Consider the following 24,790-nt stretch of genomic DNA (forward strand, 5'->3'; position numbering starts at 1 on the left):
CGACATTGAGGCGCAAAGTTCAGAAATATCGCACAAAACAATTTAGCAGCTGTTTCTTTGTAAGAGGACCCGAGAAGGTTTTGCTTGGATTTACTTTTCCTTTGCCTGTAAGCTAGTGTGCATTTATTATCTTGTTTTTCTGACCTGGTTAAGAATTATCAGAATGTTCTCAGGGAGTGGCCCTAGAGTTACCTGGACGATAGGATGGGGCAACATGTGTCGCTCTGCCTATACACAATTTTATTGGTTTATAGTTCAGTAGCTTTACAGAAAATCATACTGTTATGTCTATAAAGCCTCAATGCTTTAACATTGAGAAGTTTTAGGGCTGGGTGATATGACAATACATGATGATATAAGTGATCCACTGTTTGAGACGTAGCTATATTGTATCTATTAATTTATCCAGCAGATAAATCACTGCCACGTTTAGTGAGCAAGACTTCATAAAATTTCTGGCATCAGAGAGCAATGGAGATATAGGCCCTATTTATATATTTTCTGCATGTCATGTGTGGGGCTCCAAAATTTCACATTAACATGCCATTCATTTGGCTTTTTTATATTTTCATAGAATCAGTAGATCAGCAAACTTGGGATTTTACACAAATTATAATGATTCACTGTATTTCACTAAGACATTGGACTAACCTGATAGTTAGTTGCTGATTTTACATTTTAAACCACAACCGTGTTGTCAAATAAGACAAACTTTACAGTATTGATTTAGTGTTTACTTTAGCTTTTTTAAGCTCTTGCTTTTTGTAAAGCTCTATGATTTTGTGATTGATTACTGTTTGTATTACCATAGGTTTCCAACAAATATGATTAAATGGTGGATAACATCGTAAAATAATGCGTTTTTTGAACAATCAAGCATGAAAACATATTTTAGTACACCCCAAAAACAAAATCAAGACTTCGTAAAAGGGCAAAATAGGACCCCATTAAAGAATATCAGTTTGGTTAGAGAAGAGGTACTTTGTTGTGAATAGAGTCTGAGGGTAGCCTGGCAAGCCAGACCTACATCGAGATGTTAGGTCTGGAAACTCACCATAGACGCGGCTCAATCCGAGGGGCGGGATAAACGGCTGTCTTTCAAATTCCCTCTGCATGCAATAGGACAGCGCTTCAACCAACCAGAGCGTTTTCCCAGCAGCGGAGCTTAGTTGATAGATTTTAACTTTTGCCATATCTGGCCGGCAAAACTACGAACACATCTTCCTTTTTTTAAGAATGACTTAAGTGCCGTTCTTTGCTCTTTTCTCAAAGAAAAACTTAACTCCAAGTCCTCCAGAGCCGATTCGAAAGACCGTTGTTCTCCATCAGCAGCTGCCATTCTTTGTTTTCAAGTGGCAGCCGTCGCAACTCTGTCGTCATATGTTAAGCCCGCCCCCGCCTACTCTATTCACGACGTGATTGGCCTGACCCAATTTAGGTTTTTGCAGCTAGAAGGTCTATTGAGAGTTGCTAGACCCACCTGGCTGCGAAATACATTTTGCTGCCGCTAGGGTGCGTCTAGATTTCTAGGCTAGTCTGAGGGTGCTTTTGCTCCACAAATTTTGAAGACATTAGTCCATGTGATGTAAGCAGGGCCGTACACAGGATTTTATAAAAAACGAGGTCCTTGCTACAGTGATCCTGCTATGGGGGTTCATGGGGGTCCGTGGGGATTCGTGGACATTTGATTGATACAGTCTTTGCAAACTGATTGGCAATTAGGCAATAATTTCACAACCTTCATTTTATGCACTTCTGTAATGCAAAAATTATAGAGGTCCTGACCTCGGGGACCTCAATGGTGGGTACAGCCCTGGATGTAAGAGTTCAGTGTGAAGAAGTTTTTCAGATTTGTACTCACTGGCAAGTTGTTTCCAAGCTCGAAAAATTGTCTGTGGATGCTAAGGCCGAAATGACACATTGACAAGCATTCTATTGATGAGCAACAACAGCATTCTATAACCAAACTGACACATGCTAATGTTCAGCACTCCCAACCGCATTCTCTTCAACCTGCACTGTTTGAACTGAACTGCGCTTAGAAACTGTTAGTCTGCCATGCCATGTATTGTGAGAGCCACATTGAACTGTATACTAATCGTGTTAATAAGTCCAGTGTTAATCATGAGTGGTTGGTTTTACACACAGAGATGGAGAAATGAGTTGCACTGATTCAAAGATCCATGGAAGCTGCCATGGGTGTGAGCTACGAGGGTCAATACTCTCTGCTCTTGGTTACAAACAAAGCATTTTAATCCATTACTCAGATATTATTTAAAATATCTGATGGATGAACTCACATAGTTAAGAATAGAATATAGAGTTTTGAGTTCAGCTGTTTGATCATACAGATTTGTAAAAGTCTACAGTTTTGCAAAATTTTTTTGCTGCTATTGAGGGGGATACAAGTAAGGTTAGGGACAGGTTTTATGATATGGTTAGGTTTTAGGGTGGGTTAAGGTGTAACTGTGCGTTCACACCAAACACGAATAGCGCGCCAAATTCACGTCTACCACGTCTAGTTGGACGCTTGAACATTTTGAATCCATTCGCGTGTCCCGCATCGGAGCGAGGATCACCCTCGCCCTCACCCACATAATCTGTAATTTATTTTTGTATTGATGATAAATGGAGCCAGCCTCCAAAAGTAATTAACTGGTCCTGTGATTTTTTTTTCTTTCCCACACAACACTGTCCAGACACGAACTATGTTCTTATACACTAAAATATATTGGTTGTCTTTACATTAGAATAATAATGTTTCATATAATCTGGATTTAGATATGGAATAAATAGCATTCAATACAAAATGAATATGTCTCATATATAGAAATCAAGTTTTTATGTGATAAAAGCTTTACTTTGTTTTTACTTCACCACGTGACAGCAGCAAGCAGGCTCCTGATTGGTTAACTCTGCGCGAACTGACACCAAAGTTCAGATTTTTCAACTCGGGTGTCAGACGCGAATTCGCGTCAAATGCGTGAATGCACAAAAATCACCAAATAAAACCATTGACTTAACATTGAAATCACTCGTGCCAGACGCTCTATTCGCGTTTCGTGTGAACGCACCATTAGGGAAGGGATCCCGCCACTGATCAGTCACCATGAACACTACACTAATCACCACTCTGTTTGTCTTTAAAAAGTTATCATCTCTGCATATTTAAGTTCCTGCCTGTTGCTTGGTCATGGTCGATTGTTGTCTGTGCACTAGCACGCCGTCTCGTATTGGCTGTTTATTCTGAGTATTATATTAAATCTTATGTTATTGAATCACCGTCTTCATTTTCTGTGGAACTAAGCTTTACAAAATGTAATTACAGAAATTAATTACAGCTGTAATTACATGCAGGTATTTTTAAAATATAGGCTACAAAGTATAAAAACATAAACATGATGAACACCTTTGCTTTTAATGAGAAAAAAATTAAAATAGTTCTGTTCAATGTCAATAAATTAAATTCAGTCTACTCTTGAAATAGATTTCTGGATATTGTTACGCCTGCCTGTTTCCCCCCTGCTGGCTCTGCTACGCAGTGCAGACGTTAGTTGGGCAACAGGTGCATTCAATCCCTAATTAACTTCTAATAGGGGTCAGTATAAAGACCTGTGTGACTTATGCTGCGTTCCAGTCCACTTTTAGACACGCACTTGCGAACTTCCCTAAGCACTTCCCTTCGGGGGAATCTCTGCCGCCATTTTGAAGTGCGTTCCACTTCGTGAAGTGAACGAGGGAAGTTTATATGGACAGACCCTCGTTCCCTCGATTTTGACCGAGGGAGCGAGTCTACTTCATATGTACACTTCAGGCACCTATATGTCTCACAATGCAGTACGATTGTGACGTCACCACATATCTCGTCTAATCACCACCACAACAAACAACTCTATGATATATTAATTATATATTTTTAAATTTAAAACAACCCAAACACGCCTATATACATTTGGATGCTGCATTAAACAAATTCTTAAAGAGAAAATTTTTAAATAATAAATAAACTCCATAGCTGATTCCAAGTGATCAAGGGTTTAGGGCATTCCAGTTCAGCCCGCCGCAGTTTCCGCCAGTAGTGGGCACTCGTGCAACGTAAGCAATGAAGTACATCCGAGTGAACGAGACGGAGGGAAGTTAGCGAGTGAAGGGCATGACAATTTTGGACTGGAACGCAGCATTAGAGTGAGCTCTCTCACTTCTCTCCCATTCTTCTTATTTGTATATTTTCTTTCCAATATTTATCTTTAGTGCCAGAGATTGTTTATTTAGTAACCACACACACATTCAGGAACCGATTCAGAGACAGGCTCGGGAACAGGTCTGGGAGTATGGACAGTCCTTGGGGCAGGAACTGGACTAGGAACAGGAACAGATCTTGGAGCAAGAACAGGTCGAAGAACAGGAACAGATCTTTGGACAGGAACATGTCAAGGAACAGAACGGTGAGCAGGAACAGGTATTGGTTTGGTGGCGGCCATCCTGGCTGAGGGCTCAGGCGGCGAGGCAGCGGCCATCTTGGCTGAGGGCTCAGGCATTGCGTTGGCGGCCTTCTTGGCTGAAGACGAGGGCTCAGGAATGGTGGGCATGACGTGAAGAAGCTCTGGCTGGTCAGGCATGACGTGAAAAAGTCTTAGGTCTGGCTGTGTTCCGGGTCGAGACACGACGCTCTTCAGACACTGGATGACGGTCTCCCTCCAGTCTAGTCCGGTGGTGTAAGGGAGGTCAATTGGATGGTTGAATGTGGCCCCGATCCGGAACAAGGTGCTCAGGCTCTCGTCATCGAGGGTGCTGGTGACGGCAAGGCAGCAAAAGTCCTTGACGAATGAAAAAAAGGTTTGGCTCTCCTGAGCCATGACGATAATTCTCACCCTATCGTCCAATTTGGGCAGTCCGATCTTCTGTCACAGTGTGGTGCAGGCAGAAGACGACGAAATATAATCAAAAGTTCCAATGCAAACTTTTACTAACAATATAATTCATAGAGGCACGGACAGAAGGTTCTCACACACACTTAATAAGACAGAGATCAGACAATCAACAAGGTAACACACAGGGCTTAAATACATGGGGAAACAGATCAGGGAAACAAGACAGCTGACAAGACTAACGAGGTAACAGGTGTGACAGATGAACTAATAAGGGTTACCGTGGGAACAAAGGAGTGGCGGGAAAACAGAACAAAGGAAGACATGTGACTAAGGAAAACTGGACAACTGTGACAATACTGTATGTTTAACAAATAAAAAAAATAGAAAAATAATTGTATATGCTGGATTATTTTTTTTTGCAGTGTTTTAGCGAAAGTATCAAATCTATTTTGCTGTTCACTGTGTTTTTGCTATTGTTGTTAAAATAACCACATAATCTGCAGCTCTTAATGTGGCGCTTTAGCGTCTTTAGAGAGAGAAGCAATGCACATGTAACTGAAAGGGCTTGAATGAACTAGCATGTTTGGCTCCTGATAAAAATATTAGAGGATATACATTCGAAACATCATTACCATAAATGACCCTGAACGCTTGTATATACTGCTCTGTTGTTTTGACACGCTGCTTACTTTAAACTATAGAAACGGCAAATGGTGCTACCAATGTCATTATGTTTTGCGGTCCAGTTGGAACCAAGCCAGGGAACCGGACCACGGCTCGTTCTTTGAGGACCCCTGATGTAAACTCGGGTGTATGAAAACAATTTATCCTTACTCGTTGAAGATGATGAACCTTACCCCTGATACTTAGTGTAAATGCATTCTGCAAAGTGTATAATTCATTTTCATTTGTAAGTGAGATGCTTATCCTCAACTCTCTATTCCAGGTTAAAAAAAGTGGAAAGTGTGAGATGTTAAATCAAGAAGAACAAAAGAGACAAGAGGTAAAGTTCCACATCAGCCTTCCTGACTTTCTCTTTCTCTCTCTTTTGGTTTTGTTCATATCAAAAAGTTTTAAAAGACAGATTATTCCAGTTTAAATACTGCTTCTTCTGTGGAGCCTGTCACTTGCCAATTTGAATGAACCTTTTCTCTCGGTTTTGCATTAAATTCCACAAGTCATATTTTGCTTTAAAGACATTAGGCTGAAAAACGACAATCATAAAGGAACTTGGACTAAAAGAGAAATTACAATACTAATATTGTAATTACTAATACAATAGAAATTACTTACGGACCAGATCAATTATTCTGTAGAAGTAGTGGACCCCAAACACTACTGCCCAAAAGTTTGGGGTCAGTAAAATTTGATTTAATATTTTTAAAGAAAAAAAAAAAAACTTTACTCAGCATCTGTTAATATATGTGTTAAATGTTTGTTATAAGAAATGTTCACTGAGCATTTCAGCAGAGAAGCTTAAGGCAAGGACAGTACAACAAATCATTGCTCAAACTCTGTGCCTTTTAGTTTTGTCAGATATGTTTATTATTTTAATCAGTTCCTTTCAGCTCTGTGTCAACTTTCACCTGTTCTTATCCTGCGTTTTGTCGGCTAGGAGAGATCCTCATAGATATGAGCATGATATATGTAGTAATTGAAACTAGACAGGTGAAATGCAAGGTCTAAAAAAGGTTTCTCTCCTTTAGGCCATATTTGAGGTCATCTCATCAGAGCACAGTTACTTACACAGTCTGGAGATCCTTGTTCGCCTCTTCAAGAACTCAAATAAACTCAGCGAAACCATTAACAAAACAGAACATCACCATCTCTTCTCCAACATCGTTGATGTCTGCGAGGCCAGCAAAAAGTAAGATCTGTCTCTTAGATACATTCAGATAAGTTTGCTGATAGACATCTCTGCTAGCTCTGACAGTTTGTTGATATGGTGCTGATATAGGACCTTGGAGAAGAATAATGGAGAGTAAATTTGGTCTATGTGATGAAAATCTTATTTTATGATAATTTATTTCACTATTACAACATATATTTCAATATAGTTATTTTTGTTATTTTATCTTGTCTTTGATATTAAAAACAAAAACAAAGATGCAAATTACAAACAATAGGACAAATACTATATAAGAAAGATAACAAATAAAAATATAGTTGCAAGTGGCAATCATTGGGGTCCAAGCATGATAATACTTTATATTTATATTTATTATATTATATACTTATATACTATATTTATAAGCAATTCAAACAAAATCATAAGCTTGCCCTGTCATGCTTTGGCAGATCTGTGTGCTGTTTATTACCTCTGACATGTGTTTTCCTCAGCACATAACTTTAATTTTATAGTTATATTCTTATCTGTAAATTTTAGAAAGTCCTGCGAGTGTTTTCATTTTGCATATTCTGAAAGCAAGCGAGTCTTAAAGGGATAGTTCACCCAAAAATGAAAATGATGTCATCATTTACTATTTGGTTATCCATATTCTTTCAAATATCTTTTGTGTTCTGCAGAAGAAAGAAATTCATACATGTTTGAAACAACTTCAGAATGAGTAAATTATTCTCATTTTTTGGATGAACTATCCCTTTAAACTTCAAAGACTTCAAATAAATATTGTTTAGCAAAAAATGGCTTATAGCGCCACTATGTGAAAAACACATTGTAGTCCAAATTATTCTATTCGTTGTAGTTCTTGGATAGTGGATTCTGTTAAATAAAATACTCTACATTGCCAAAAGTTTTGGGACATCTGCCTTTACATGCACATGAACTTTAATTACATCCCATTCCTGATCCGTAGGGTTTAATATGGAGTTGGCCCACCCTTTGCAGCTATAACAGCTTCAACTCTTCTGGGAAGGTTTTCCACAAGGTTTAGGAGTGTGTTTATGGGAATTTTTGACCATTCTTTTAGAAGTGCATTCATGAGGTCAGGCACTAATATTGGACGAGAAGGCCTGGCTCTCAGTCTCCACTCTAATTCATCCCAAAGGTGTTCTATCGGGTTGAGGTCAGGACTCTGTGCAGGCCAGTCAAGTTCCTCCACACCAAACTCCCTCATCCATGTCTTATAGGCCTTGCTTTGTGCACTGGTGCACAGTCATGTTGGAACAGGAAGGGGCCATTCCCAAACTGTTCCACAAAATTGGGAGCATGAAATTGTCCAAAATGTCTTGGTATGCTGAAGCATTATGAAGCCCAACCCCTGAGAAACAACCCTACACCACAATCCCCCCCTTTACACTTGGCACAATGCAGTCAGGCAAGTATCGTTCTCCTGGTAACCGCCAAACCCAGACTCGTCCATCGGATTGCCAGAGAGGCTTTACACCACTGCATCTCGGCCATGGAAACCCATTCCACAAAGCTCTCTAGGCACTGTATTTGAGCTAATCTGAAGGCCACACAGAGTTTGGAGGTCTGTAGCTATTGAACTCTGCAGAAAGTTGGCAACTTCTGTGCACTTTGTGCCTCAGCATGCGCTGACACCACTCTGTGATTTTACGTGGCCTACCACTTCGTGGCTGAGTTGCTGTTTTTCCCAATTGCTTCCACTTTGTGTTATAATACCACTAAAAGTTGACCATGGAATATTTAGTAGTGAGGAAATTTCACGAATGGACTTATTGCACAGGTGGCAACCTATCACGGTACCACGCTTGAATTCACTGAACTCCTGAGACCAACCCATTCTTTCGAAAATGTTTGTAGAAGCAGTCTGCATGCCTAGGGGCTTGATTTTATACAACTGTGGTCATGGAATTGATTGGAACACCTGGATTCAATGATTTGGAGGGGTGTCCTAATACTTTTGGCAATATAGTGTATCTCCCTTTGGAGTGGACTTTGAGCTTCGTAACCTTGCAGATCTTTTTTGTGCTCAAATAGCAACGTTACACTCTAACTAAAGATGGAAAAGTGAAAAAGCATAATAGGACGCCTTTAACATTTGCATTACGAATAAAGTAACATAAGTAATGCCACCGAGTATAAGTAAAAGTACATTTTTGTCAATAAATGTACACGAATAAGAGTGAAAGTACTCACTTTTAAATGTACTCTTAAAAGTACATATCTTCCAAAAAATGACTTTAGGTAAATTTAGCAGAGAAACTGTGACAGCAGAGTTTTTAATGTGTATAAAAAAGGAAAAAATAAAAAGAGAAAATTCATTCATACAATCATTTGTTCATTCATTCGTTCATTCATACAGTAAAGAATATGCAGTTTTAGTTTTTACTTTTGATTTTTCAATTTCTTGATACTGCTGTTAAATCTACCTACTCACACTTTAGCAGTTTCTTTTTATTTGTATCTTTCTTATATTGCACTTGTCCTGTTGTTTTCATCTTTGTTCTTGTTTTTTAACAATGAAATAAAATTAAAGAAAATCAAGTAAAATAAGATTTTAAATAGGGAAATTAGTTTGGCCGTACTGCAGTATATTGCAAAATAGAATTAAAAAACAACATAAAAAGAATTGTGTTAAGATCATGGATCATGATCCTGCCTGAAAAAATATTATTATGATATGATACTTTTACCATATCGCCCACCTCTATTTCATGTTTTACACTGCTTATACATTCCTGGGGTTAACAATCAATACTGGGTATTCATAACCAGACGTGTCACACAGTGCATTCCCAAACCCTGGGTTACTGTTCTTATTTGCATTTTTGTGGTGTCAACAGTCATGGTTAAAAACAAGGTTTATAACTATGATAACCCAGGTTTAAACACTGTGAAAAAGCCCTATATTTTATTTTTGCTCACACTTTAGTCCATCTGCCTAACATGAAACATATGCCTGGACACTACATTGCTGCAGTGTACAACCAGAAGTGGTATATTTACAACATTAAGTGTGGTGATGATAGGCAGGATGTTCTTGTGTCCTTCATGACCCATGTGGGTTCCAAATCATTCAAGTGGCCAGGACGTTGTGATGAGTGCTGTGTACCGGTCAAGCCACAATCCAGGCATTGTTTTGTGCCTTCAATCAGCAATGGTAGACAGTATCACTTTGAGAAAGAAAAGATTCAAAGTATAATTTGTCTTCCAGAGCTTTGTAGACAACCCTTTCTAAAAATCCAAAAAAGAAATAAATGTATTGCACCTCTTAAATTCCCATGATTTTCTTATTATTAATGACCACGTATAGACATTCAAAGATCAAAATAGTGACATTATTGCTTTTATGTGAATAAATAATGGTATTTATTTGTTCTTCCTCTTTAAATGTATTAAGTATTAGCTGCATGCAGAGTGACCATTGAAAATGGGTAAAATACAACAATTTGCACATGGACCTGCATTGAGTTCCCCCAATATCTCAGGGAGTGAACCATATAGGGCTTTAAAAACGAAGATGTCAAAAGAAAAGTTGGTTTAGAACCCGAATCTTAAAGGATATTGAAATATCTGGTAACACTTTAGCTTAGGGTCCAATTCTTAACTAGTTGCTAATTAGCATGCATATTACTAGGAATGACATTTACTAGGCTGACATTAAAAGAAAACAAATCATCTGTATGTATAAGTGACACACATTTGGTTTTTGGTTCTGAAAATGTGTACAATATAACAATTTACACACATTCACAGCCACATTGTTTCATTGCTGAATATCCTTTTTCACTTGAAACTATGCCACATTACAGATATTTTGTTACTAGATATCTAGATGGACATTCAGTATTGAAAACCTCCATTTACCATAGAACTCTCATTGTATAATCAGTTACATACTGGACCATTCAGCTGACTCTCGTATGTTTGGAACCATTGTTTTCATGTAGACACTCTCTCAGCCCTTCACCCATCTGGTCAGTGAGAAGGAAGAGAACTAAAATGACAAAATCTTGTGTTTGCCTGTGTGTTATGTGTGTGTGTGTGTGTGTGTGTGTGTGTCTGTCAGTGTTTTACTGCCTGCCTGTCATATGTTCTGCCTGTCAGTGTTGTCCATGCCACACATGTCCATGCCACACTTTTATGGCCCTGATCCCTGCTGCTTACACTCATGAACAAATGTTCTGATCTGTTAATGCCCTGCGGACAGGATTTACCCCCCGCTGACCTCTGGTGAGAAGCACAGTGCTGTATTTTCAGAACACAAGAAATGGTTTCACTTTATATTCTCCATCTGTGAGGAACAGTCCAGCTGGTGAGCCTCATTAACACATGCTCATCCCACACTAATAGAGTTCTGCAGGGATGACATCAAAACCCTGAAGACTAAATCGCCACTGTTTTCCTCAAGATTTTCCTATGGGTTTTTATTATTGGGGTTTTCAATATATGAGTGAGGTCTGTGGTAAACATAACTTGATGTTACTTGAAAATTTTGCTCTACAATGTAAACTGCACACACACTCGCACCCCAAACATTCTTATCTGGTTACTTATACTTAAAAATGATACAACATACATTTGTTTAAATAAACATAACAGATTCAAAATTCACATTTTCGATATGGACGTGTGTAATTTACGACTTGTGATATAATGTCTTATCTGAAAATACCTATACATATATGTCTTTAGAGGTAATACTAAATTAGATGTCCTGTACTTCTACACTGTACCAGCTTTATCCTATAAACACAGAGCTCGGATGTTGCTTAAGTTTAATTGTCTTCACAAATATCCTCAGAGCTGTTCACTGCTGTGGCGAGTGCACGTAAAACCTGTGATCAAAGTCCAACCGGCTATGTTCACACAGATGGATTAAATATTTACTAAATTCTTTAAACATTTACAGACATCTGGCAGTGAGCACTGTTCCAGTAAAACACAATGAACTTGTGGGATAATTGCATTTAATGCATACTGTCTGAGGTTATTAAATCTGTGTTATGTCTGAGGGAGTGTTCTCATTTGTAGTTCGGTTCTCTTGGTTAGTTTGGTTCGGATATGAAAAGAAAATGATACATTTAGTCCTGAATGCTTAGCGTTCACACTGTCATTTTTTAGACCAAACCTAATGATATGTAAAAAATAAACAGCTTTTAGGACGTATATTTAGCGACAGAACTTACCGAACATCCAAAACAATACTGTGTGCTACGCTAAATGCACTCATTCTATGTGTGTACATATGATGGCATTTCTACCAGCTGACAACTCCTGAAGAACTTAAAATGTGTAAAAGTAGCAAGTCAAAACAGTAGCAGGAATTCCTCTGTTGTCCACACAAACAAAGAACTGCTGCAAGGAGTCATTTCCGACGCCTGTACTAAACAGTAATGGGCAACGTTGCTCTTATTATGAGAAAAAAAGGTATGCTTGAGCATTCTATCCTTTTTAGGGTTAAATCTTGTGACATTACGTCTTGTTTTTTTTCGCGTTTAGATGTCTTTTGTCCTGTCTTTTGTGTTCATATTTCAGTCGAACCGCACAAGAGTTTGTTTGGAAGTGGATCGATTCAAGATCCACCTCTTCAGGGGCCTCGGTTCGCTTGTTTGGTGCGCACCAAGGTTCGGATCGCAGCGTTCAGACTTATATAAAAATAGACTTATATAATAATAGAACCACTCTATCGGAGCAAATGCTCCAGAGTTCATTATAATCGAACCAAATGCGTAAACATACCATGAGAGAGGGGTTATGGCATTCTTAGTCAAAGTAAAATAAGTTTTGAGCTAAATGCCTTGTCAAAACTACAGCTTGTATACATTATCAGAGTTTTATTGAATAGCTAATTTCATTTTTCTTTCAGCTGTCAGTTAGGGTATAGTACTCTCGGATCCATTTAACATGTTTTCTTGTTAAATTACATTCTGCAGATTGTAATAGTCAGTAGTGTGAAGTATACTTCAGAAGTCCACGTTTCTAGACGGGCTGCGGTACTGTCTGTGTGACATCATTTTCTTCCACTTACGTTGGCGCACCCCATCCGTGTGCAGACCAATCTGTCCGAGCAGATGGTGTGTATACAACTGCGCATGCGTAAGGTGAATGTTGAGAAAGAAGAGTCTACTAGTAACGACTGAGACAATTCAGACACAATTATTTGTTATACTTATCAAATAATCTTTAAAACCCACTCTGGGATCTATGGTCCCTTCCCCCCAACTAGGGCAAGAACCATGACTACCATCAGATAAGATGGTTTTATTGGTGTTAAAAATGTGGTCATGTGGTCAAGACAGAGACTATAGGGAAGACAGAAACAGACCTTAAAACAGACTTTGCTGCATTAATTTATAGACAAACTGATCTATAAATAAACTGGCATCTCAGAAAATTGTATGAATGATTTACTGTCTTGTGTAGTGTCTTTTAATTCTATTATTTTTTTTGATACGGTGTATTTTATGATAGAACCAACGGTCAATGTAATATTACTATACTATACACCTATACCATGTTTGGTCTCTATAAATTGGTACTTTGAAGATCGAATTGATTGTGAACATGATATGTCGATAGCTGGGCAACATATTAGTATTACAAGAATCTTTCTTAGTTTCTTCATCAGAAACCAATCCAGCTGCACATGCAAATGAGCACGCTTAACCTGTTAACTAGCATCGGCCCTTGGGCGGGCCGTGGGGGCGTGTCTATGCTTTTATTTTATTTTTTTACCTTTGTTTTATAACAAATATTCAACTGACTATCATAAACTATGCATCATTTGAAAGCTAAAACACTCAAGACCACAAAACCCCATGTTCTGAACTTGTTTTTGTAATCAATACACCAGAGAGGAAAGGGGAAGGACTGGCATTGTAAACATGAACAAAATGAACGGCAATACTTATCTTTCATCTCCTATGGTTCAGATCAGTTCGGACGAATCCAAGGAACAACAGCATACATTTCAATGTAAGGGTCTACTCTTCAAAATGCATCCCACTTTTTAATCCAAAATAACAAAAAAATAGGGAAAAAAGTGAAATATCCTCCTTTGTTTGCATGAGCATTTTCGAGAGAGTTCGCATCATGTTCATTTTCAATGAAATATCAATTCTAATCCATATTCCAACACTCAAAATCCATCTCTCCCCTGTAGTTTAAAGTCTAATGAGACATTCCCCTTCTCTCTCCTTCAATCACAGGCTTTGTTTTTGACCAAAACATAAAGGGAGCGCCATACAGGCTGCGCAACCTGTCACTCTTGCACCTTGGTTTTTGGCTGGATAGTAGGGAGTATTAACCAACTAAAATCGATGGGAGTGATAGACAGTTTATGCAAGCAGATTCGTCAAATTCAAGTGCGCAAAGTTTTCGTTCACACGTGCGCTTTTGCCATTTCACGCACACACAGAGCGCGCAGACACACACACAGAGTGCATTGTTTCGCCACTCGGAGCTCATATAACGGATTTACTCCAACACTTATATCTGAACATCTCTATCATGGATCGTCGACTACAGAAGAGATTTGGTGGTGTTTTGGATGAAGGTGATGAGGAGCAGCGGCGAAAAGCAGCAGAAAGTAATAGGATATTCATTATTATTATCAGTTTATTGTAATTTATTTGAGTAAAAACCACTGTTGTAATTACAAATGTTCTAAAACATTTTTTTTTCTTTTTATATATTTTATACATTAGTTGGAAAATGATCACTTCTGGAATGTCTATACATGTAGTGAGAAATGTTTTATTTCACTGTTTTTGCTATTACAATTGTTCAAAATAAGGAGTATTTCTTGCGTGGTTTGATGGGCAAAACAGTTCTGAATTGATATACATGTATGTAGTAGGCCTATGTAGTGTTTACTCCTTATGTCAAGGTGTTGGGTGCCAGGTGTCCATTTGAAGTCTCCAAATGGCCTTTTGGAAAGGACGCCTATACTTTTCTTGAATAAAAGCTTACAGAAACTACATTTTTGGGAGTATCATCCTCAAATTTGAATCAAAACTTGGTCAGACATTCAATTTTATCTTTATAGTGTTTTCAGGCCTTTAACATAAAAGTCTGATCTATTTTTCCCTAAGTGAAGTTCATTCAAAGAAATTGTGAGTCACTTTCATGTAAATGTTACCTTGTTTTACTCTGTTCCTATGCTACTTTGAGTTAAAATGACTCTTGGGTAGCAAGGTTTCAAGTGTCTAGTTTAAAAAAAGATCAGAGTTATGAATGTGGACCATAGGGTTTAAGAGCTACAGACATTTGTATTTGGGTATGTCATTTTCCGAGAATTCTCAAAAATAGGGGCGCTGGTTAGCCTGGTTAAAACCAGACCATTCTCAGTAGTAACTGAGTTATGGTCTGGCAAAGCTTCATTAATAACTCCTTTCCAAAGGGGCGTCACCAACGGACGTCGCTCAAATGCCTCTGGGCGCAGTTGGATAGACCCATATGCTGCGTCCCAATTCGCCTAAGTTACACTATGCCATAAAAGTATGTACTCTTTTTGTGAAGAAAAGGTATTTACTTTTGAATGTGTAGCAAAAAAGTAGGCAAGCTTTGGGACATACTACTTCGTCATCTTTATCGGATGGATCTGTTGCGTGCATCCTGTCACTTAAACTGCCCTGTCAATCATCTTGTCACAGTTAAAATCCTCTATTAAATCTAATTTAATTTCCTACCATTTCGGAGAGAAATGTAGTAGCACGTTCATCTGCCAGTGGGTCTTTCATGGAGACTGTCCTCATTTGTTTGCAATTTGAATATAATAATGCATTTAAAAGTTGCTGCGCTTCACCAACGGACGTCGCTCAATGGGTGCAATTGGATAGACCTAAAACCAATCAGAACGATCGTCATCGTGTAAAGCCCGCCCCAACGTTTCTGATTGGTGGCGCGATTTCGACGGATTAGAAATGGGCTTGAATGAGCTCTTTGCCAGACTACTTGCAGAGCAAATCTAAATTTGCCGGAAGTTGTCTGGGTTTTCCCAGGCTAGGCGCTGGTAACAAAGATTCATAAATCAACCACAGAGGAATTTTCCTGCTTGGAAATTCCACCCTTCTCATTGGTCAAGCAAACCCGGAGAGTTGGGGCTTTTCTCAGGCTTTATTAGAGACAAATTCACAGTGACCCAGCCTCTCTTCTTCTGGCCTCTACTGCTGCTTCTTCTGGTTGATGTCTGTGGGGACCGGCAGGCCGTGACCACAGCCTGCTATGCCTTCACTCTCCCAACAGAGTCAGACTGTATTTTCTTCAATCCAACTCAGAAGAAAACTGCAACTTTACCATCACTGAATGGGCAACCATTAACTCTTCTGACTTCCTCACTCCTTGGTTGCCTGCGTGGCCTCTCCGGCCCAGGGACGGCAGGCCACAATTTGCATGTGCTCAGCCATGTGCTCATGGAGAGAGAAAAAACCTTCAACCAGAACAGAGTCAAACAAACCACTCAAGTTCACCAACTTTTCTTCAGTCAACGCCGAAGAAATCGATTGAGACCATCAAAAGTCCTTCTTCAGGAACTTTACGATATGTTTCACTGCAAATGCCATGCAAGTATACATTAAATGATAAGCTGATGGTTCTTTTCTGGTCCAATGAATCTTTTCCATAGTTCCATTTCCTGCTTCCGGTTTCATTCTGTCACTCACCATTTTACCTATGCATGTATGTATGTGCGTTTAGATTAGTTATGTTCGTGATTTAGTTAATAAAACTTGTGCACAATACGTATTTGGTTCTGATTCTCTGCTTGCAACAAAGTTTACTTTACGATTTAGATTTTGACTACATGCTCTTAGTAGTACTGTACAGTAAGAAAGACATTTCTCTATGCCGGAAATGAATATTTCTTAGAATTAATAAACAATTTACTCTGAGTGTTCATGGGACGAACAGGTGGGTTGATTGTAATATTAATTTTACTACATTAAGTTAATTCTATTAGCTGATCCAAATATTCATAATCAATTATAACAAGTTATGATTGATTGTTAATATTTCTTTAGAGCTAATTTGCTACAGTGGCAATATACACAGTTGTAATATATTGTACAGTAATCAGAGTGCAGAAAGAGCAATACAAAATAGCATGCTGTTCCAAGAACAGTAAACAAAGCAACGTTTTCTTTTAGGTTCTTGTGCTAAACTTTACATACAATGGCGATCCGCTACTTTTCTTCTTCTATACTTCTGGGCCCGTATCCCTAAAGAATTTTTGTGCAAAAAGTGGCTCCTAGCGGCCAAATTCTAAGAAAATTCTCAGAGTCATGACGTTTTCTTAGAATTTCCCCTAAAAGTGACACGAAAATCCCAGTTAATATAAAAGCTATTCCTCAAGATTCCTAGCGCTTAAAAGGGCTCCTAAGGCGAGATCTGCTAAGAGCAGGGAAGAGGACTTTTAGTGGCTTAGGAGTTCCCCTAAGCAGCTGCACAAAATGGCCAACAGAGATGTCCTGCAAACACTGGATGACATTCCTTTTTTTCCTCCATTTTCTGTGTTTGTAGGATATTTGTTAACAAGCCTTCATAAATAGACCAGCCAGCAATCACAGACATTGATAAAAGCTGAGCCGTGTTACCCTCGTTAAGACCACACTGAGTTGTAACGTTGCAATTTCTACTTCATTAAGGACAGCCCCTTGAGATAGGCCATCTTGTTTTCAATGGGGTCCATATGGGAGTAAAAGCACAAAATATGCCAGCTAGGATATTAATATGAGCAAATAAGACACGAATCATTATTTGAACAGGGTGTAATGAGCTTTAGTTTTCACATATTTTAGATTTTAATGTTAGGCTATAACCCCTACAGCTTACTTTTCATTTTCCAGATATTTTCTTGAATGTGAAATATTATTTACAATTACAGTCTGCATAAGATTAGAGTGTATAATTATGTTTATTGATTTGAGGGTACATCCTTTGCTCATTATCACCAAAAGTTAATTTCATCAAACTTGTAGGATCAACCAATCACGGCTTTTGAAATGATGACTCATACCTAGCAACGGGGTCAACCACACCTCCTCACTAAGATAGGATTTTCCATCCATTCCTTGCTCAGAGTTCACTGAAAATGTTCTGGAATCACTTCTAAGCTAAAACTCCTGGCAAGGAATTTTTAGGTTAAGTTAGGAGCTCTCTGAGAGGATTCTCAGAATCTTTAGGGATACGGGCCCAGAGCAAATGTCCTGTAAATGACGTATCTCAGTGCTGCCCTCTAAAGGCTGGTAGACTGTAAAAAAAGCAATTGTACTGCACATGTCAAACTTATCCATTCACGCTTATCCATGGGTGATTTATACTTTGAAAGCTGTGTAGACGCGACACAAGACAATTGTACTAGAGCCCACAGTATGCTAGTTACAGGGACAATCCCCCTAGAGCAAACTGAGGTTAAGTGCCTTGCTCAAGGACACAATGTTTTTAATAAAGTTATAATTTTTTTTTTGGATAGGGCAGTGTAGATAACACAGGAAGCAATGGGGAGGAGAGAAAGGGGAACAAGATAGGAAAATTATGTTTTCACGATGAGGCTCATTTATTTAGCCCAAGCTGTGCTTCTGATTTGTAAACAATAAATAAAAAGCGAGAAGTCTCTTACAGTCAGAGGCATGATGTTGATTAAGTATAAATTAGGCCCAGCAAACCACAGACATATTGAAATATTGAACTGTGTTGTTAATGTTTTCCTCTATAAGGATAAAAGACAAACACAAATAAACAAACACATTTACACATTACAAACAAACATTGATAGAGAGCCAAAGACAAAGGAAATCCAGAATAGTTAGTTCTTTGGTCCTTCTTTTTGTCTTTATGTACCTCTCATTGCAGTAATTAGTTGATGTGATATTAATGTCATTGATGATGTACTTTAGTTTGGCTGAATATAGTGCACAAAATGGGACTTTCCCTCTGGTCCTCCATGATTCCTGAACATGATTCGGTCTCATTTGAACAGACACTGGGCCTGCTATAAATGACAGATAAACAGATGTACATGAACATGTACAGTTGCCTTGATTCTGTACCAGAACAGAAGTGCAAAGCATTCCTGAAATGGCCTGCTGCATATGTGTCCGTGTGGGTTGGCTTGTGTGATGGATTGCTCACATAAAAGCTCAGATTCCTTTGCTGTGGATAGAGAGACTTTTGTACTGTAAGTCAAAAGAAATTTCAAAACTCCTCTGATGGATTTTCCCTGACACAGCAGCTGAACTTTGCTTTCAGTGACTGTTTTAACCCCCAAGACCAGAAATAGATGTTTGCTTTTTACCCTTTGTTAGAAGTGTAACAATACACAAAAGTGATGGTTCGATACATACCTCGGTTTTGAAGTGACGGTTTGGTACGTTTTCAGTAAAACACTGTGTTTATTCTGTACACCTACCGTTACAACTTCATCCTTAGCACAAATTTATTTTGAGTCGTGTTCATTTGGAATTCACCGGTTAACTCTTGTCCCTCTGTAAAGCTGACAGGGCTCCAAACACCTGTAGATAGGTCCCGGGGTCACAGCCCCAGTGCTAACAACCTGACTGACATCACTTCCAGATTTAGCATTCAGGTTGTGTCTTTCTGTGGTCTATTGTGAGATTGTGAACTAGAGGTCACGCTGGGTTCCAGCACAGATGGCTCTGAGCTGCATCCTCTGGATTACTGAAAAATCGTGAATACCCTATGACGGGCCATGAAGTGTGTGTCTGGTCAGGAAGAGCATGTGTGTATGATTTTCATGCTGCCATCCCTGGTTGGTCATTTGAGCGGCTTTGGGATGTCCTGTGCTCTGGTGTGATCATAGGCTGTGGAAGGAGGTGTTAGAACAGTTTCCTGGCTTTGTGTTGCATGTGTATATGCGTGTTTGTGCATGCGGAATGACTAAAACGTTGCTCCCCTCATTGACTTTGACTCGTGTTGATGTTATGTGAGGCATGTCACGCATGTTAACACCCTAATGCAATTGTATTCTTTCCTTTTTCCCTCCAGGTTTTTCAAGGAACTTGAAGATCGGCACCAGCAGAACATCGTAATCGATGACATAAGTGACATTGTTACAAGGCATGCTCAGGCAAACTTTGACCCCTATGTGACATACTGCTCGAATGAAGTGTACCAGCAGAGGACCCTGCAAAGGCTCCTGTGAGTACAGCACATATACACATAACTCGTCACTGATTCGACTGAAAGTCACCTCTGACTTTTACCCTTTAGCCCAGCGGATCTGAAGCTTTTTCTGGACAGAGATCAAATTTCTATGAAGCCTTTTTCTGCCTCAGAGTAAAAATAAAAATAGTCAAATGGCAGTTGCAATATCACATTGTGAGATATAAAGATTCAAGTATGAGAAATTACATTGCAGTTGTGAGATATGAAGTCACACTAAAAGATATAGTTGTGATTTTGAGAAACAAATTTGCAATTGTGACAGTCACATTGAGATATGGTCACAATTAAGAGAAACAAAGTCGCAATTGGCAGATAAAATCAAATTGAGATATAGTCGCATTTAATCACAATTATAAGATAGATAGTAACACAATATATTGGTGTAACTTTGATAAATTCACAATTGCAAGATAAAAAGTCACATTGTGACAAAAGTTGTAGATATTGTCAGGATATGTTTAACAATATGTACATTGTTTCTTGTAATTGAAACATTGTCTCAAGAGACACAATTATGAAAAATGCAATTCAAATTGCTATCACATCACACTCTGCAGCCCATCACTAGTTTAACAGTCTGTTTATCCCTTCAGAAATAAAAGCTCATCCTTTAAGGAGGTACTGACACGAATCGAGGCCCACCCAGACTGCCGGAACCTTCCCATGATCTCCTTCCTCATCCTTCCCATGCAGAGAGTCACACGGCTGCCCCTGTTGATGGATGTGAGTGACATTATCCCTTTTCTTCCCCTTCAGACCCAGTCTGACCTCTACTAATATCTCTAGCACTGACATAAACATTCAGCTCTTTTGTAACTGCATTCTGAATCTTCTGACATGTATCTTATGCTTTGATAACATTAGCTGCATCTCTGTGTCTGAGATTCCACTAATGTTATTTGGTTGGTTTGACCTGCAGGACTTTCCCTGTTACATAACACATCATATTAAACTAATTAAAGTCACTTGCTACTTGTTTTTCTTTCTCTGCTCTTCATACCTTATCAGATTTCAACTCTCTTCTAGTTCTCTTCTGTTTAAAATAAAAAATGTAGCTTTCAGGGCCTCGCTGTTCAACTGTAACAATTCTTGAGACTTTTCTGCAGTATTTTTGCATAAGGTAAATGGTTTGAGTTGGAGTTGTGCTATTATATTTAAAAGATGTTTTAAAAGGGTTGGTGTTGTTTTCTCTCTGTCATCTTTTCCGTTATCAGAGGATTGTGTATGTAAAATGAAGGGAGGGAGTCAGCTTCACTAAAGATGACCTAGAAACATACCATGGTCCCTATCCTCAAAGCTCATGTTTTCATTTATCACCATGCTTCCCTCCTTCCTCTAGACCTTTTCTCACTTTATCACCCTCTCATCTTTCCATCCCTCTGTCTATTTGTTTGTGGGTCCCCTGAGCTTGGCAGTGAGTTTAGGACAGTAGAGCTGGGTTGGCTGGCTCTGAGTATGATAAAATTGGGTTTGATTTTCTTTCCTTCTCTCTCTTTTTCTTCCCACAGCTTAGAAACAAATAAATCTCTGGGAAATATCAGACAAGCGTGAGAGAAAGTTTGAGACCACTCCTTTAAATATAAAGTGTTCAAAAAGCTTCAGGAACAATAAACCAAAAACTATTATATATACAGGAAACAAGTTCTGTTGCAAGTCTGTTTTATATTTATAGCATATTAAACTGTGTGCAAAAGCACCAACAGTTGAAAGATAATTTTGATTCAAAACGTTTTTGTCTTATAGACCATATGCCAGAAGACGCCCAAAGATTCGATCCCTTACGAGGCATGTAAAAAAGCTCTGCATGCTGTCAGCAAGGTAATAAATGCCAGGAATTACCACTGTGGATTTTTCTAGTTTTGTCTGAGAGAGCCTTAGTTAATAATCACCATCTTTTGTCTGTATGTGTGTATATGCAGCTTGTGAGGAAGTGTAATGAGGGCGCTCGTACAATGGAGAGAACGGAAATGATGTACACCATCAATTCCCAGTTGGAGTTTAAAATAAAGGTAAGAGAATAAAACAACCTGTGAAAGGAATTTTATGATTCACTATATACATATATTCATTATTTCATTATATATTATAATTTATAATTATATATATAATAAATACAATATATATAACACATGCATAACATTTTCTACTGTAAAGTGTTACATATTTGCTAAATTAAAAATAATTAATAGGAAAATATATCAATATGCAAAAAAGTATTTGAATTTGATTAAAAAAATGTATCTGTAAAAGAAACAGATTTATACTTTAGATAGAAAAATCTTGATTCTGTAATCCTGTAATTCTGTTATTATATTTTTCAATAGTAAAACATGAATAAAAGGAAACAGAAACATAAAACGAGAGCCCCTGTGCATCTGCACTCAAAAAGTGCAACACTTATCTTTCAGAATTTCAACACTTATCGGCCAAACAGGAAAAAATTATTGGCCAATGCGAGAATTAAAAAATGCCAGATATCTGCAGTTATATATTGGCCGTGGCAATATATCATTATCCCACTAGCCCTAAGTATATAATAATAATTTATTAATGAAAGTACCTATAAAAATGGAATAAAAAAAAAAAAAAAAAAAAAAAAACGCTTTTCTGAATGTATAACTTTTGAGGTGATTTGTGTAATTTCTTTACTAAAAAGTTTTGTAATAAAAAATTACTGTTTTCAAGAAAGTTTGAAACACTCTGTCTCTACAATCAAATAGATGATCGACACCAAACTCCCACTTGGGTTGAGTCAAAGTTTTAAAGGAACACTCCACCGTTTTTTGAAATAGGGCTTATTCACCTTCTTTCCTACATTTAGATAAGTGGGCAAATGCATTTTTGTCTCAGTGCATGCATTGTTTTAGTTTGATAGGGTCGGCGCGAGCTTAGCTTAGCTTAATGAATGGAATCCTTTGTTGCCAGCTAGCATGTCCTGAGTAAAAGTGATAAAAAACAAAAAACAAAAAACACCTACTTACTTCTTGTGGCCTGCGTATTCACAACGAGTACAAATAGCGATGCAGATTAACACTAGGCGATTTCCTAGGCAGATATTGACTTGGGACTATATTAGGGGGAGGCACAGGTGAAGCACTGCTACTTGGGCGCAGAGATATCACGCAACACATGAAATCCCACAACTTGTGAATACAGGTATAATATGGGTCGATCTATACATGCGTCATGTTTAAAATAATCACTTACTCTGTGGACAGCTGTCCATTTGGTCCATTCGGCGTGGGGCGTTTTTTCCAGTTCACTTTATGGTTTTACACCGATGGCAGTAACTTGTCCCACTCGCCACAGCACAGACACTCTATTTCAGTCGGCATAGATTGGCATATTCCCCCACATTCACACCACCAGTTTGTGTTGGCTCTCATCCTCACGTCCTCAGGCTGTTCAGTGATCGCAACCTCCTCCTCCTGTCGTAATTAGGTGTTGTTTTTTTTATCACTTTTACTCAGGACATGCTAGCTGGCAACAAAGGATTCCATTCATTAAGCTAAGCTAAGCTAAGTTTGCGCCGACCCTGTCAAACTAAAACAATGCATGCACTGAGACAAAAATGCATTTGCCCACTTATCTAAATGTAGGAAAGAAGGTGAATAAGCCCTATTTCAAAAAACGGTGGAGTGTTCCTTTAATGTGTAATTCAGGGCCGGAGTGGGGCCACTTTTCAGCCCTGGAGTTCATGACCGGCCCACTTTTTCCACGGTGGAATTCCAAATTAGCACTTTTTCCAATTTGGAAAAATGAAGCAACAGTTCAGTTGTTACTATTGTGTAGTTGGTATTAATACCATCAGGGGTGTAATTTGTGGCGGGGTTGGGGGGGAGATAACCCCCCCAATATTTAAATCTATGCATTACAACCCCCCCAGTATTTATACCATGATCACATGAAAAATATGCAGACCCAAACTTCAACCCCCCCAATGTTCAAACCAAATCTACGCCCTTGAATACCATAGTTCAACAAATAATGTAAAGGTTAAATAATAATTCACTTAGACTTTATAAGAAGCAATTGCGATGTTATATCACACAATTCAGACTATATCTCGCAATTCTGTATTTTCTGACTTTAAAAAGAAGCAATTGCAACTTTATTTCACGCAGTTCTGACTTTATATCTTGCAATTTCTGACTATAAGAAGCAATCGACTTTAATTCACACAATGCTGACTTTATAACACGCAATTGCGACTTTATATCTCACAATTTTGACCATCTCGCAATGCTGACTTTATAACACGCAATTGCAACTTTATTTCAGGCAATTCTGACTTTATAACACGCAATTGAGACTTTATTTCACGCAATTCTGATGTATTCCGAAATGTAAACTCGCAAGTGTGAGATAAAAAGTCGCAATTATCTTTTAAAACGTTTTATTCTGTGACGCAAACAAGCTTCCATACCTCCTGGCCTCTTCCTCCCAGCCATCCTTCCTGACGCGTACCGTTACGGTAGGGCCGGCCAGGCGCGGTAGGCGCCGGCGATGCCGCGGACCCGCGGCCGCAGTAGCCTACCTAAAACGTTTTGGAAAAGACTGGCTGTGGACCCAACCAACTCTATAGTAGGGGAGGGGAGAACTCCCTCACATGGTACAACCCATGCAGAGGCTGCGCGCTGCAGTGTCAGAAGGCGGAATGTGTAATGTTACTAACGTGACATTGAAATGTGAAAAAAAAAAAAAAAAAAAAAAAAATCCTCGACCGGCCCAAAAGTGAAGCGGCCCACCGGGAATTCTCCCGATTCTCCCGATTACCCAATCCGGGCCTGGTGTAATTCCATTTTGATTGGTAGTCCAGTTACACACACCTATAACTATCTTGTCAAATGAGTCAATATATGAGTCT

General features: G+C 38.6%; 1 protein-coding gene across 2 annotated transcripts in view; it reads left to right on the plus strand.

The window, feature by feature from the left end:
* Positions 1 to 24,790, plus strand: part of LOC308694513 (rho guanine nucleotide exchange factor 26-like) — a 125,084-nt gene that overhangs the window by 52,231 nt on the left and 48,063 nt on the right. The window contains exons 5-10 of one of the 2 annotated variants that reach the window (XM_081372076.1): positions 5,818 to 5,874; positions 6,578 to 6,738; positions 19,744 to 19,896; positions 20,517 to 20,646; positions 21,667 to 21,741; positions 21,843 to 21,932. In XM_081372076.1, the coding sequence (XP_081228202.1) occupies positions 5,818 to 5,874; positions 6,578 to 6,738; positions 19,744 to 19,896; positions 20,517 to 20,646; positions 21,667 to 21,741; positions 21,843 to 21,932 (666 nt within the window). The remainder of the gene's footprint in view (positions 1 to 5,817; positions 5,875 to 6,577; positions 6,739 to 19,743; positions 19,897 to 20,516; positions 20,647 to 21,666; positions 21,742 to 21,842; positions 21,933 to 24,790) is intronic. The other variant, XM_081372077.1, reaches the window with a different exon arrangement.

The sequence above is a fragment of the Scardinius erythrophthalmus genome (assembly GCF_964197995.2).
Source record: "Scardinius erythrophthalmus genome assembly, chromosome: 8".
Lineage (NCBI taxonomy): Eukaryota > Metazoa > Chordata > Actinopteri > Cypriniformes > Leuciscidae > Scardinius > Scardinius erythrophthalmus.